At 52.6% G+C, this 16,265-nt stretch overlaps 1 protein-coding gene across 1 annotated transcript; it reads right to left on the bottom strand.

The window, feature by feature from the left end:
* Nucleotides 1-1,143: 1,143 nt before the first annotated feature.
* Nucleotides 1,144-5,682, bottom strand: LOC128626488 (proteoglycan 3-like). Its single transcript, XM_053659053.1, has 5 exons — nt 5,637-5,682; nt 5,139-5,278; nt 4,404-4,717; nt 2,040-2,171; nt 1,144-1,269 (listed from the first exon to the last, which is right to left on the bottom strand). The coding sequence occupies exons 2-5, from the start codon at nt 5,197-5,199 to the stop codon at nt 1,144-1,146; spliced, it is 633 nt and encodes a 210-aa protein (XP_053515028.1). The 5' UTR covers nt 5,200-5,278; nt 5,637-5,682.
* Nucleotides 5,683-16,265: the final 10,583 nt, after the last annotated feature.

The raw sequence follows: 16,265 nt of genomic DNA, 5'->3' as shown, positions 1-16,265 counted from the left end.
ACCCCATGAGAGGTGGGGAGGGGGCAGGGTGGAAGCCCCCTACCACACAGCACAGGAGTCCTGGGAGAGCCACCTAATCCGGGCTCCGCCTCCAGGTGGCGCTGCAGCCAAACACCTCACGCCCTACCCCTTGAACCCACGTGGGGGGGGGGGGGGCACTCTGCCATCTTTTACTTCCCTCAAAGTCCCACCCTGCAGGAGCGAGCTTTTCCAACCCCAGGAGCCCTCCAAGGAGCAATGAAGAGACAAGAGTCAGGACTGCAGTGGGAAGTCTGGCTTTATGAGCAGGGGAGGCTGGAGGCCCAGCCAGGGCCCAGGGTGGGTCGGGGCAGCCAGGAGGGGTGTGGGCAGCAGGCTCCAAGGCAGGATCTCCAGATGGCTGGCTTAGGCAGCGCAGATGAAGGGCAGACGCCAGAAGCACCGCACACGTCGCCACTGACCCCCTGGTGGTAGAGATCACAGCTATGTCAGCTGTCCATCCTGGTGTGGCCTGAGACCCCATCCCTCCTCCTGTGTCTTTCTTGTTTCTTGCCTGTCACCACTCATCAGGACACGTTGGCCACACATCCCCACGAGTTCCAGGCATTGGGTCTTCTCACCAGAAGGCAGTGTGCTAAGTGCGTGTTTGGACCCCTGGGGAATCCTCATAACCATTCAAGAGGGCGGGTCAGTCACCAACCCCTTTCACAGGGGATGGGCCTGGGGCTCAGGAGCAGGTGGAGGGCTGGGATGGGGATGGATTGTGGCTGCCTCACTGCCCCATGCATGGCCTCTGCACTGGACTGAGCTCCCTCATATCGGGCAGCAACGCCGTGGAAGCTGGCTCATAACTGTCAGCCCTCCCCAGTCTCCACATTTCTCCTTCGTCCCTCATCCACACCTTTCATTTGCACCTGTCACTCTCATCTGCCACATCGGTGGCTTCCTCTGAGCAGATGAAGGAATGGAGCCCCCAGGCCCTGAGCCAAGCTTTGTGAGAATGGACAGCCCTGACCCAACCCACACACAGGGCACACCCTCACCCTCCAACTCAGCCCTCCTCACACACTGGACATTGGTTCTCCAGTTGGGCAAGGCTATGGGTTTGGGAAGGTGTGTTCGGGCAGCTCAAAGGCACAGTATGTAGGAGTCCATCCCTCCCCTTTACCCTGGTGCCCAGTCCCCATCACCTCTGGTGCATAGAAGTATGCAGCTGCCATCCCCACAGTTAGGCTGTCCTGCAGCCCAGTTCGAATAATTCCAGCAGCTCCCGTCAAGCCAGTAAGGCCCCTGTAAGAGGTAGAAGTCCAGGAAGACAAACTCAGGGGGTTCAGAAAATGCCCACTGATATCCCTTTCTGGTACTGCTCACCCCCAGCTAGAAGCCAGAAATCCTAGACACCCACCCCTGAGGCTGTGCAGGCAATGACAACTGAGCCATCACACACAGCAGGCTTCTCAGGCTCTGCCGTGAATACAAATCTCCTGTGGGTCTTTTTAACAGGCAGATCCCGATTCAGGGTTCACAGATGGGACCCAAGGTAGTGCCTTTCTAACAAGCTTCCAGAAGATGCTAATAACTGCTTGGTCCATGGACCACACTTGAGCAGCAAATCCGATGGCACTTATTTACCCACTAGGCCAGAGGCACTTGGACAGAAGAACGACCCCATCTAGACATGAGGAAGCCATCCAGCCTGAAAGTGACCAAGCTGGGCATGGACCCTGTCTCTTGACTCCAGTGGTCTGCTGGCAAGGGTTTAACAATCAGCTCTGGGGCAAGATGAGAAGGCAGAGAGTGGGAGGAATGCTGATTTGTAACAATTGCCAATTTCCTTGGTGTGAACACACCCACCGTGGCGCATTTCATACTGCAGGCATGAAGTCCTTGATCAATGGGGTGAAATGAGATTAGTACAAACACCAGTTCTCCTGAGCCAGCACAAGCCAGCACCCACACCTGGGTCACCTCAGGTGCTGAAATGAGGCCTGAGGCTAGGCAGGTGCTCTCTTGAGGCAATCAGAGACCTTCTTGTACCTGGGAGATGGCCCCTCACTTACCGAGCCACAGACTTTGCCTCCAATCCAGACCTGGCCTCCGTTGACTCCCCTGGCCATGCACTGGAGATGATAGTTGGAGCAGTAACTGTGGATGGAGACGAGGTTGCCTCCATAGCACCCTGAGCAGATTCGCTGTGGAAAGCAGAAGAGGCGGGATACAGAATTTCGTTTTTTATCTAGTCCCAGAGTCTCCAGGGAGGAGCTCTGCATCCCTTGTCCAGTCAGAAATCACGGATCTTCTAGCCCCCTCATTCCTTCTCTTGCTCTTTTATCTGTCATCAGAATCTTTTTGCAGGAAATACTTTCTAATACTTAGAAAAATCATAGCCAACATTTATTGACAGATTCCATCAACCCAGGGACTATTGCAAATACTTTCATCTATTATTTCATTTAATGATCACCACAACTCTAACAAGTTGGTACTATATATCTCCATTGTACAAGTGAAAATACTGGAAGTCTCAGCCCCACCACCCTGCCCTGAACAGCTAGTCCTCCTTGAAAGGCTGTATTTGGTGGTCAGTGGTCACACCCAGTCCTTGCAGCTGACTGGCCCAGATAAATCAGTCCCACTGACCTGCCCACAGCAATCAAGGTTGGACTACAAAGGAGGGTGTACTCAGCCCACATGAAGGACACAGCTCGAGTACCCAGCATGGACGATAGAGGAGGCTGTGCCCTAGATGCTACAGGATATCTACCACCTTAGGCCACACTACCAAGACACGGATTCAAAGCACTCTCCCTAACACGTAGAAACAAACGCAGGTAGGCTGCCAAAATGGAGAGGAAAAGGAACATGGCCCAAATGAAAGAACAGATCAAAACTCCAGAAAGAGTGCTAAGTGAAATGGAGATGAACAATACATCACATGCAGAGTCAGAAAAATTATAGTAAAGATGCTTGAGGAACTTAGTGAGGACCTCAACAGCATAAAAAGATCCAGTCAGAAGCAGAACATACACTAGTTGAAATAAAGATCAATTTACAGGGAAATAGCACTAGAGTGCATGAAGTTGATAATCAAATCAATGATTTGGAAAAACAACCAATCAGAACAACAAAAAGAAAAAAGAATTCAAAAAATAATGATAGCATAAGCAGCCTGTGGGACAACTTCAAGAGGTCCAATATTAGCATCATAGGGGTGCCACAAGGAGAAGAGAAAGGTCAACAAATTGGAAATCTATTTTTTAAAATAATTAAAGAAAAATTCCTTAATTTGGTAAAGGAGATAGATATGGAAGTCCTGGAAGCACAGAAATTCTCACACAAGATGCATGCAAAGATGCCCACTCCAAGGTACATCATAATTAACATGCCAAAAAATAACTATAAAGCAAGAATCTTAAAAGCAGCAAGAGAACAGAAGTTAGTTTCCTACAGGGGAGTTCCCATAAGACTCTCAGCTCATTTTGCAAAAGAAACATTGCAGGCCAGAAGAGACTGGCAAAAAAAAATATTCAAAGTCATGAAAACCAGGGACCTACAGCCAAGATTGCTGTAACCCAGCAAAGCTATTGTTTAGAATCAAAGGGCAGAGAAAGAGCTTCCCAGGCAAGAAGAAACTACAGGAGTTTATCATCACCAGACCATCATTTTCTAAAATGTTACAGGGAACTATTTAAGAAAAAGAAGAAGATCAAAACTATGAACAATGAAAGGCAAAAAATACATATCTATCAACAACTGTATCTAAAAAACAAACTAAGAAAAGAAGAACAGAAACAGAATCACGAATTCGGAGAGCATTTTGACACTTGCCAAATGGGTAGCAGTGCGGGAAATGGATGAGGAGGTCAGGGAATTAAATGCAAATAAATATTTACAGAATATCCCATGGTAATAAAGTTCAACATGGGAAATGGAATAATAATCAAAGAACTTACATGCATAAACCATTAACTTGAACAATGGTGGGGATGTTGCCAGAGGGAGTAGGGAATGCTGGGTAGAGAGGGGCCAAGGACAAAAAATCAAGACAACTGTAAGAGCATAACCAATAAAACATGTTTTTAAAAAAAGACTAAAGCTCTAAAAGCTGAAGTGACTTGTCTAGGTGACACAGCCAATGGCAGGCACAGCCAAGCTTTTACACAAGTATATCTGATACCAAAGCTTTTTGTTGAAATCTGTGATTCAAAGTGCTGTCTCCAGACCAACATAATGTCACCTGGCACTTCGTAATCAATGCAAACTCTTGGGCACCAAAACTCTATCTCCCAACCAGACCTCTAGGGACGTCTGACGCACCTGGACTTTGAGAACCACTACTCTGAATGAAGAGGGAACAGAAGTTTGAGTCCATTCTCATTCCCTCCTCATGGTCCTCCTTCCATAGCAGCCACACTGGCACTTACCCGAGCTACGCGAAACCTTCGGGGGGTCTGCACCAAGATGTAGCGGCAGGTCTTGCACCCAGGACTGCCCACTATCTCAACTGTGTCCTCGGTCTTGGGGCACTGCAAGTCGTTGTCCAGGGCACTTGGGTCCCACTGCATGGCCTTCTCCTCCTCACAGTCATTTTGGTAGCCAGAAGCCTCCACCTGCTCTTCTTCTGACTGAATCTCCTCTTTAGTCTGGGCCAACTCTCCCTCCTGATCTCCTGAACCTTCCAGATCCTGGCTCAGGTCTGCCTGTGTGTCTTGGCTGTCCAGGTGGGGAGCATGATTCTCTGGGAAGAAGAGATAACCTACCATCAGGTGGGGTTCTGCCTTCTTCCAGCACCACGGACAGCACCATGGGGCCTTCCTAGTGCTGCTGTCTGGAGCCCAGACTGGAAGGATCTCCTCCATGTTGGGTGAGGTGAGAACTCACACAGGTGCACCAGACACTGATGCTGACTGACACACGTGTGTATTTCTGGGGGTGGGGGGATATGAAGCCCTTCATCTTCACAGGTGAGTGGTTTTTACCTTGTGAACGAGCCTGACAAAAAGGTAAGGTCACAGTTCTGAGTCCAGAAGAAATCTCACCAGAGGAGAGCTGGGTCAGCTGAAGAAGGAAAGCTGTGACCCTGGCCCCAAGGCAGCCACAACAATGCAGGAAAGAGGAGGAAAGAAAAACCTGGATGAGAAGGGAAGGGGAGGACTTACCCAGATGAAAAGCAGCAATGGTCCCCAGCAGGAGAAGGGGCAGCAGCAGGGCGTGTTTCATATTCGCTCAGTCTTGTGACAGGGTCACAGCACCACGTTCCCTCCTTGAAGATGTCCTGTGTGTCTGCGCAGCCCTGTTGCTTAACAGAGATGTGGCTGTTTGTTTAATCTGCTGATTAAAGGACAAAGTAGACAGCTTCCCTCTCCCCCAATAAACAGACCCTAACCTGGAGACTCAGGAAAAGGATGTGGGGGAGTAAGCTCAAGTACAAAAGTCCCCTCTACATCAGAGCTCCATCACTGTCCCTGGGACAGCACTTAGCCCAGACCCTTGTCCCTGCAGGAGCAGGTCTGCTCGGGGTCAGAGCAGCCTTCACTCACACTGGGGGAGGACTGGAAGGACAGTGGCCAGCACAGTCCTAAGGACAAGCCATATAGGCCTCTGCCCTCTCCCAAGCTGTGGACCCACCCTGCCTGGGAAACCAGGGGACCACTCACCTTGCAAGAGTCTCCACTCTCAGTACCTCAGGCTGCTGGGCATCCTAGGCAGCCCTTATACAGGGCTTTTGGGGAAGTGGGAAGACCCCAGAATGATTGCCCCAGGCTGGGGTGCTGGGCAGTGGAGCTGATAAGAAGACAGTTGCTCACTGCATGAGCTCTCTGCTGGGACTGCAGGGACCTGCCTCCCAGGGCCTACAGACTCATATGGGTGTCCAAACACCCAGGCACTGGAGAAGGCCCTGGACATACTTATTATTGGCACCTCAAATGTGCCCCTGCCTCTCACTCTAGGAGAAGCCTGCCTCTGGTCAATATCCCAGCCAATAAAGTAGAGGACCCCAGGATGCTGAAAGACCCAGAGGGAAGGAGAAAGGGAAGGAGGAAGGGAGGGGACAAAGGGAGACTCATTCTCAAGAGTGGTTGTCTAGACCAGGCATTTTATATGATTCCACCCCAGAATCCTACCTTCACCCTCATTCCCACGAGAATGCATGAGATCCTCACTTGACAGGTGTGAAAAATGAGATTCCGAGAGGGAAAGCCACTTTGCCAAGGAAGCACAGGAAGTGGGGGGCCTGAGATTTCTAAGTCTTTTTTTTGGCTCCCAAACCTCCCCCACCCCACCTCCCCCTTCTCCCATTCTTCCCACACCTTCCTTCTTGTCCTCCCTCTCTTTCTCTTTCTCACTCTTCTTCTCCCTCTTTTTTTGTCTTGAATGTGTGAAAACCTATGCTCTCTCTTCCATGCTATGGGTCAGGATCAAGGTTCCCGGCCTTTGCACTATTACCATTTGCAGTCAAATACGCCTTTGATGTGGGAAGCTGTCCTCTGCCCTGTAGAAAGTGTGGCAGCATCCATGGTCTTTACCCAATAGACCTCAGGGGCACCTCCACTCAGTCAATCCAATTGTCCCCCAGAGACCATTGAAAACATCTCCACACATTTCCAGATACCCTCTGGGGAGCAAAGTTGCCACATGGGTGATCACTGATCTAGAATATGCCATTTTGTTCCACTTCACGGTAAATCTCTGGGCCAAGAGGCCACAGCTGGACTGGAAAGCTTCATGCAGAATCACTCACACACCCTGTGGGCAGCTGGCCACCCCTTCACCACCACTCCCCAGCTCCCACCAGCCCTCCATCACCACCAGGACCAGGACTAGGGGAAGAGATTGAGGCACACACTTCAAGTGCAAATTTTAAGAGGGCAATAAAGAATTCAGTAGTTAAGATGAATACTTTCATGCAATCTTTCTGAAAAATCAAAATACATGCAAAAAATCTGTGATGAACAAAATATCAAAAGTTGAATCAACCAAGCTCCAGACAAGGGCACTGTAGCCCCAAAACACCCCTGCAACCATGGAGTCCTGACTTTACTGGATATCTCTGCCAGGAGCTGCTGGCCTTGCCAGGGTGGGTGACTCAGCTCTGCGACATTCTCCCTGGGCAGTGCCCACTTCTTCAGACCCCAGCACAGCCCTCCAGGATCATGGCACCAGGGACAGGTGTCCCACAGGTGGAAAAGGCTTGGGCTTCTTCCTCTCCTTGCTCTTGAAGGGCACCTGCAAATGGAGAAATATCTGAGAGGTCACTGCTGGGCCTCACTGCAGAGTAACTAACGGTCTGGGCTGTTATCTCTCTGGCCCAACGGACAAGACCCTCAGCTTATCAACCTGACATGGTTGGTGGTGGGGGGGATTGGCCAATTCTGGGGCCCAATTCTTAGTTGGGGATTGAAAGCTTGAGGCCACCCTGGTGGAAGAAGGGGGAGAGCCAGACCCCACCCCATCGTTCTCCTCCCTCCTGGGGCCCAGACCAGGGGCACCCCATCATTCATGGTTGTGATGACGATGACCAACAGGGTCAGAGGCTCTCAAGAGCAGGCCCCACTGTGAGTTTTACACACGCTGCTTCATTTGAACAACCTGTGTTACACGTGAGCAAATGGCATCTCAGAGACTGAACAAGGTGCCCAGATCACACAGCAAGTCAGAGACAGGCCTCAGGGCAGGTCTTCCAGCTCCTCTGCGCCCTCTCACTCACCTCCCTTCTCTGCAGCCTGTCCCTTCCCCCTGTTTTCTTTGCACTCAAACCCCAGGCAAAGATACTTCAGTGGCTTTGATGACCACAGTGATGTCTGAGTTAAAACTGGAAATAATATTGTTGAAAGGCCTCCATAGACTAAACACTATATTCCATGGAGTAAGGAACACTTCCTTCCTTTCTTCCGTCCTTCCTTTTTCTTCCCTTTTTTCCTTCTGCCTTTCTTCTCTTTCTTTCTTTCTCTTTCTTTCATGATTCGTCTTTTCTTTTTTCTTTTCCTCCCTCTCTCTCTGTATTCCTCTTTGTCTCTCTACCCTCCCCTTACATACCCAGTACTTCTTGAGCCTCCATTCTGTGCCAATTCGCGTGAAAAGCCCCAGGATACAGTGCACAAAACAGGATAGTCACTGCCCACATGGAGTTCCCAGCCTAATGGAAGACACTGATTTGTTAAAATCATATGCAAACTGTCTCTGTCACTAGCCTATCAGGGAGAGGTACCTGGTGCTTTGAATCCCTGTTACTAGGTTAACAGGCCAGAAGGGGAGGAAAAGAGATCCAAGGTGAGAGCAGAAGGAACTGTAGGAGTTAGCTAAGGGTTAGAAGGACACATTCGAGGCAAGGAAAATAAAACCGGCTCACTTTAAATGTGATTTTGTGTTTATAATAAATATTAATAGCTGCTGTTCATTAAGGACAGACTGTGTGCTGGAACCAAGCACTTTTTATGCGGGGACTCATTTATCCTCACCACTCTCAGAGGTGGGCACCCTAACCCCCATTTCAGGTGAGAAAACATGGCACTGAGAAGCTACTCATTCAAGGGTATGCAGCCTGAGAAGGTGAGAACCGAGGTGCCCTGGCCCTCTATGCACCCCCGCCCCCGGCTCCACCAGGAACACACAGCCTGGACCCCATGATTGACAGGTCTGCACTCATGGACTGTCTGCACGGACTCCTGGGGAAGCAAAGGAGGGCACTGGAACTGAACAGGAAGATTGATGTCTGTCACTGACTTTGGCTTAAGACTGGGTAATTTTGCCTTTGAAAGTTTCCCATTCTAAACAGCGCAAGACAACCTGTGCCACTCTTTCAGGCAGAAGCAAGCTTGGGCTAATGCTTGCAGGGTGGTTTCTGTCTTAAACCAAGGCCACAGCATGGCACCGGGAGTGAAAGGTGGGCACACCTGGCTCTGCTCCCCAGGCCACTGCAGCTGTTTCCAACGACATCTGAAGCCACATCCACCCACACACATTTCTGCCACCTGGCCTGGGTATGATGTGTGAAGTTTGTGGTGCCTTAGGTTCATTAACCCACCCAGTCCTCATAGCTTCATGATGCATCCCTGTTTTTATTCCTATTTTGCAGATGAAGAAACTGGGGCACCCGAGTGCCAGAGCCTGCATGGGGAAGAGCTGGGAGTTGGTGTTGGATAGTCCAACTCCAGAGCCCAAGCTGCCTCGACCTTTTATTCCCAAAGCTTCTCTCTGGTCCTCCCCACAGTCCCGTGGTGCTTCTTACTTCTGTTTCAGGTGAAGAAACTGAGGCTGCCCAGAATTAAGGATTTCTTCAAGGTTACAGAGCTGGCTGGTGCCTGCAAAGCCCAGAGTCTTTTCCGTACCTGCTACTGGAGTCCACGTTCAGGCCTGGGAGGTGACACTGGGAGGGGCCAAGAAGCAGATGTTTATAATTAGAAAATAAGTAGTTCAACCTCCTGGCGGCGGGGCAGATGCCACCTGGAAAACCTGGGGTGGTGGTCCTGGTTAATCACCCTGCCTGCTGGTGAGCAGCTGTACTATAGGCAGCGACCTGCTGGGTGCCCAGAAACCACCAGACATGTCCCACATGGGACCTCCCCATGGCCAAACAAAGGACCAGAGCCTGTGCTTTGCAGCTGCGTGGCAGTGTCCTTCCCGAGGAATGCTGCAGCATGTGCTTCCTGCTGTGCCCGAGTCCCGCCCCAGGCACCTAGAATCCTCTAGCCTCTGAGGGGCTGGCAGGAAACCGGGCTCCTCAAACACCCACTGGAGCCCTTGCCCAAGCTTCCAACTTGGAAACAAGGGTCCAGGGACGCTGGGAAGCCAGCAGCTAACACCTGCAGCTAAAGAGTAAATTAACCAACAATGATCAAACTTCTAAAGTGGCTCTTTGGAAACAGCTGGCCCCCTGGACTCTATTATCTCTGATATTCTCCTGTCCACTCACCTTGGTGGCTCCCCGGGCTGTCATCTGGGACCCCTGCTCAGGCAGCAGAGGGGTCAGCAGGAGAGTGGGGCACAGTGTCCCAACTCCTATGTGAAGGGGACCCCTGGCCAGGATGGGTGGGTGGGCGATGACAAACTGGCTGTGATGTGGCCATGGGATGGGTTATGAGCAGCCGTTTACAGTCATGCTTTTGGCAACTCTTGGATGACATACAGAAAAGCTACGGAATTATTTCCAGTGTCCCCTGAACATGTTCACATGACTCTGGGGGACACGTGCCAACATGTGAACCACAGTTGTTTCTCAGTGGTGGGAATTCTTTTTAACGTAGTTTTGTATTTTCTGATCTGTCTTGCGACCACCATGTGTTTCTTATGTAAGAGTGGATGTAAAGAGAAGGGAACACCTGCAGTGGACCTGACCTGAGGAGTCAGACAAATCTGAGTTTAAATACCTGCCACACAACCTGCTGGTTGCATGATCTTGGACACCATGTGCCACTCACAGCCTGACTTGCCTCGTCTGCAAAGGTGGGATGAGGACCCAGACAGTCACACAAAGTCCCTAACTCATGCTGTCAGCTGTCCTTGAAACCACAGGTGCCCTCCAACTCTTAAGGTGCCCTCTGGCCCCCGGGGATGGCCCCGCCTGACAGGCACCCTGCTGCAGAGGGGTCAGCTTTGCTCCAGCCAGTCTCTGCTGGGGCTGGCAAGTTCAACATCATCCCCACCATCATCAGCTCCGTGGCAGCCTTCACCTCTGTGGGAGTGGTGAGTTCAGCCCCTCCAGGCTGTGCCAGGCAGCCAGTCAGGGTGGGGCCCCACCTGCAGGAATGGGTGGGGAACGGACCCAGGGAAGCCCTGCTTCAGCCTAGAATGCAAAGCCCAGCCTCTTGCCAGGTCCTCAGTCCCCTCCACCACCTCGCTGCCAGGTCTGCCCTTGTGAGAACAAGCTCTCCAGTCACGGAGAGCTCACTGCCTTCACAGCAGCCTTCCCCCCTGCAGGAGGCTTCACCTGCTACAAGGCTCCTGACCCTCCCCATGAGGGTGGGGGAGGAGATGTGAGGAGCTCCCAGGGACTTCTGCCCCCTCGGGCCCTCGGCTTCTTCCCCCCAGTACCCTCCCTGCATTTCCCTCTGGGGTCACCCCAGGCACTGAGGAGCTGGGTCACAGAGACATTCCCCAAAGCCCCTGGGCATTTTTCTAAGAGGAAACCTCAGTGTCTGGAGGACTGTCCCCACCCCCGACCTGCTGTGGGCCCCAGGCCAGTCCTGCCCACTCTCCCCACAGCTCAGGGCCTGCCCTGCCTCTCCTCCTTCTCCAGGGGACTGTCCTCTGTGACATCATCCTGCTCAACTTCCTCAAGGGGGCGGACCAGTACAAAGCCAAGAAGTTTGAGGAGGTGAGTGGGGGCCCACGAGAGGCAGTGGGACAAGGCAGGACGGGCACTGGACCCCAGGACGCTCAGTGGCTCACCTTCCAGGGGTTTCTGAATCATTGGGTCTCAGTGCCCACTGGGGTCCAGACAAGAGGGAGTCTAGCCCACAGTGGGCTCTGTAAGGACCGTGGGGGCTCTGTGGGTCATTGCTGTCACCGTCCCCATCATGCATCCTCGCCCCTTTTCTGGGCAGGACAAATCCTGCTATGGCCTGGCTCTGGTTTCTGTTTGCCCTTGAGGTGTAGGGATGGTGTCTCGGGGTCACACAGATTTGAGTCGCTGTCCTAAAGGGCAGGCTTCCAGCCCTATGCTGAGTCTGCCCAGGGGAGTCCCCACCCACAGTCAGAGCAGAACCATGCCAGCCTTCCTTCTGCAGGTGAACGAGACAACGCTGAAGGTCACTGCCTCGGCCAACCCGGTGTACCCCAGCGATCAGACCACGGAGGAGAAGCAGTCCACAGACTCGGGGGCCTACTCCATCGGCCACTAGGGCCTCAGCCCAGACCCCCCAAAGGAGGCCCCACCAGGCAAGGGGGGATGGGAGAGAGGGGGTCTCATTTCTATAGCTCACCTCAGAAGGCCACATGCCAGATGGTATCTGGACCTCCCAGTGCCCCTGCTGAGACCTCAATCTCATGTCCACCCCTTGCCTCACCCCTCCCTGCTTCCCAGCACCCCCCTGGGCAGCAGCACCTGAGTCTTCCTCCTTCTAAAGAGTAGACATAATAACAGTAATACCAAATGGCCACAAGGACCTACCAAGTGCCAGGCACTTCACACACATTATCTCATTTAATCCTTAGAATACTCCTATGAGGTAGATATTAGGCTCCCTGTTTTGAACATAAACTGAAACTCAGAGAGACTGAGTCAGTTGCCCAAAACCACACAGCCAGGCTGCAAGAGAGCTGGGATTTCAACCCAGGCCTGTCGAACTCCATTGCTCACACCCTACAAGAGAAGGGTGAACTCCCAAGGGTGTCCACCCTGCTGCCTCAGCCTCCTCCACCCTGACCATGACTAGGTTCAGTGTAATGAAGAGGAAGCCCCATGCTGGCCCCAGGAACTCAGGCCCTCTTTTAGGGGAGACCAGTGAGACAGTAGTGTGGGATCTCTTTCTCTGATTCAGCAGGGGGGACCCCACACCAGAAGGAAGTGAGAGGCGAGACTGCCAGTGGACGCCCCTAACCTCACCCCACAGCTGCTCCCCCAGAGCAGGGCAGGGCATTCTTGCCCTCTCTCTGGGGCCCCCACACACCCACACACAGCCGGGCCCCATTCCCACAGGAGGCAGACTCGGCCATCCAGGGTGGGGTGTGATTCCCAGACCAGAGGCCCTGGGCTTGGAGGCCAGTTGTCCTCCTTACAATACTGCTGACAAGGCCCCAGTGCCCATGAGCTGGACAGCTGGACAGCCAGGCTGTCCCAATGGCATCCTACTAAGGTGGTCAGTCATCTAACATCAGAAACTAGAGAGTATCAGAAGCCACCTTGTCTGGCTGTCCTGTTTACAGATGAGTGAACCGAGGCCAGAGAGGGACTATGACCATCTCACAGTTAGTGTCCTGGTGCTCAGGGGAGGGGACAGGACAGGAGGCTGGAAGGGCTGTGAGGACACATCATGTCCTCCCCTGCCCCCATTTCCCTTTTCCTGGAGCCTGAAGCATAGAAAACTCGGGGCATCTTTCACATAAAATTAGGTGTTAGAAGCGGCCGGTGCCAGTGAGGAGCCCTGGATATGTTCCACCAGCTTCCTGGGGAATCTGCCTCTGGAAGGGCTGGAGGGTGGGCATGACCACGAGGTCTCAGCAGAAACACTCTGAACGGTGGGTTGGGGGGCTGCTTTGGGAGTGATTTAGGAGGATCAAGCTGTGGGCACTAGCAAAGGCCCCACCCCACCTCAGGGGGAAAAGGGGTAAGATTCCACCACAGGAGGCCCATTGCCCCGGCCCCCACCCCAGCCCCTGCCTCAGGATCGTGGGATAACACCTCCCCAGGGGCAGCCATGTCTGGAGATGTGGTCGGCAGAAACATCAGTAAAGGCGGCACCGTGTTCCCCACCACAGACCCACAGGCCTTCTCAGTGCACCCAGCTCTCAGGAGGCTGGGCTGAGGCTGGGGACACAGGGATGTGCTCAGGGGGGGGCCAGGCAGCAGTGTCCTGGAGGAACCCCCTCCCTCAGCTGCCCCCTTTCCTCCAGGCCAGCCTGGTCCACCTGCAGGCACATTGGCAGCTGGTGAGCTGCCAGCAGGTGTGTGAGCCCATGAGCATGAGCCTGATGCTGTCCTCCCCACAGCTGAACCAGTTACTGCTTCTGCCTGCTGGGCTGAGGCTCATACCTGGAGGAACAACTACAGCTAACTCCACTCTGCTGCCTCAACGTGTCCCCAGCACAATCACCAACGTAATCACACACCATGAGGCTGGGGCCTGTTACTAATGCTGTTTAGTAGGAAAAGAAACTTACAATATAAGGGACCCATGCTCATTCCTAACACTGTGTGGCATCCATAAATACCCAGCATAAAAAAACTAACATTTAGTGAGAACTTGCCATGGCCAAGCCACGGGCTAGACACGTTACAGGGTTGGTCTCACCCAACCCTCGTGTTACAGAAGAGGCACTTTGTAGGGTGAAGAACTGGAACTGGGACTCTGTCCCAGAGCTTTGTGACTCCCGGTCTGGGGTCTGGACCTCAGTGCTCCATCTGCTGGGAAAAACTAAGAAATTTGTTGGCAGCTTCTTCTCCCTAAGTCAGGCTAAACCAGGTTTCGCTGCAGTGACAAGGAAATCGCAACATCTCAAGGTTTAATGTGACAAAGTAGGTCAGGCCACCCTTCATCTGGTAGTTCATGCCACCAAGCCACACAGACTCCCAGGTCACTGTGGCGGGGACAGTGAGAGGGCTGGGCTGTAGGGGAGCATTTAAAGGCCAGGCCTGGAGGGACTTGCATCTCGTCCAGCCAAATGTCATCGGCCACACTCAGGAGCATGGAGCAGAGCCCAGCTTCACTGCAAGGAGTACCAGGAAGTAGAGTCTCCCGGGGTTGCCATGCAGAGACTATGATGTGCATAGCACTCCCTGCCTCGTCACCGCCTTTTACTGGCTTTTCTTCTCACAACCCACCCCCGTACCCACCAACGGTTCCATATACACCTCCCTCCTGTGTCCCTTCTCACAAAACCTTGTTCTCAGCAAGTAGCCACTCAGTCTCCCAGAGCTATTAATAAATAACACACTCAAACTCTGGCTGGTGTGGCTCAGTGGATGGAGTGATGGCCTGTGAACCAAATGATCACCAGTTTGATTCCCAGTCAGGGCACATGCCAGCCTTGTGGGCCAGTACCCCAGTAGGGGATGCACAAGAGGCAACCACACATTGATGTTTCTCTCCTTCTCTTTCTCCCTCCCATCTCTAAAAATAAAGAAATAAAATCTTTAGAAAAAATAAATAACACATTCAAGAGCTTCTCCTAAGAGTGTTTGCTTTTTAATCAAGGGTTATTCAACACTGAAAGGCCTTAAACATCCAGAGGAATGAATATGTAATGGTTGAAGTTGAGGCCCATAACAACAGTACCAGATATTTGAGAGACATCCACCCTGTTCCCTCAGACATGCCTCAGACTGAAGGGGTCTGAGCCACCTCCTGCCTTCCCCTCCCTCCCTCTGCCACTGGTCTTGCTGGCAGGATACCAGACTCCAGGCACTGGCTGAAGCCCATTTTCTATCAAGGACATAAGTGGAGGCTGATAAAGAGGAGCTTACCCTTCACTTGAATTACCAGTCCCAGAGCTATGTATACAGGGCTTCCCGTACAGTGTATCCTTCCCACCCCCCACAGCGAGGTTCTGCTGTCCTTTTAGAGGCAGAGCATGGAGAATTAGCTGTGACGGTCCTCAATGCAGGGACCTGAGGGTGGGGGCAGACCCCCCCCAGGCAGCTCCCCTTCCATGCCACTGGGGAGACTGGCACGCTGTGACTAGGAGCTTCTGGACCCAATCTCCCACCAAGGCAGAAGGACAGACCCCTCTACACAGGACAGGTCTCCACCTGGAGAAAGCCCCTGAGGCCCAGCGCTGGGGAGGCCCATCACCCTGCTGCCAGAGGCCCGCTCATGTTCAAGAGGCTCATCCTGCTGCTCTTTCACCAGCCTCTGTCCCTGGGCTGCCCCTACCTCGTCCTGCTGCATCAACTCCAGCATCTTTAGAAACAAAGCATGCCTGTCTTTCGTTCCTGTTTGCTCTTTTTATTCCTGAAACTCCACAGCCCATCAGATGCCCTATGGATGCACACACGTGCACGCTCAAACACAGGCCTGTACACAGGTGTGCTGAGGCACACACTGGCATGAATGCAAATACACTGGACAAGACACACAGGTACACACCGACGCACAATGCAGAGATTCAGGAGTGTAAGGGTGCGAAGCCACACAGAGATGCACATGCACAGAGGTACATGGACACACGGGCCTATCCACAGCTAACCAGGAATGGATACAATGTACACATGCCCAACCAACACACAGACACACACCGACACACAGGTCATGCACATACACAGATAGATTCCCACATACACAGACATACACAGGTATACCAAGATGACTTGTGACACACCACGATACATATGCATGCATGTGCGCATGAGCACCCACAGAAATACTTGTACACCTTCCCTGATCCCCATGTAGAACTACAACCCAGGGCTCTCTGCCCTCTGAAAACCCAGTGTCAGGGCAAGCTTCCTGCTCCACCAACTCCACGTCCTACCTGGACCCCAGCACCCCACCTGGAACAAAGAGCAGCCACAGCCTTCTGTCTCAGGGTCCCTAGGGTCTGAGAAAGTGGCAGGAGGGGCAGAAGTGCAGGCATGGGCTACAGAACTGGGGTGGGACCCACAGTGCTACCAGACGCCCTGATGTGAGCCC

The sequence above is a fragment of the Artibeus jamaicensis genome, unplaced genomic scaffold, assembly GCF_021234435.1.
Source record: "Artibeus jamaicensis isolate MK-2021 breed Jamaican fruit bat unplaced genomic scaffold, CSHL_Jam_final scaffold_614, whole genome shotgun sequence".
Classification (NCBI taxonomy): Eukaryota; Metazoa; Chordata; class Mammalia; order Chiroptera; family Phyllostomidae; genus Artibeus; species Artibeus jamaicensis.
Note: the sequence above shows the minus strand (reverse complement) of the source record. Positions and strands in the feature narration are given on the sequence as shown.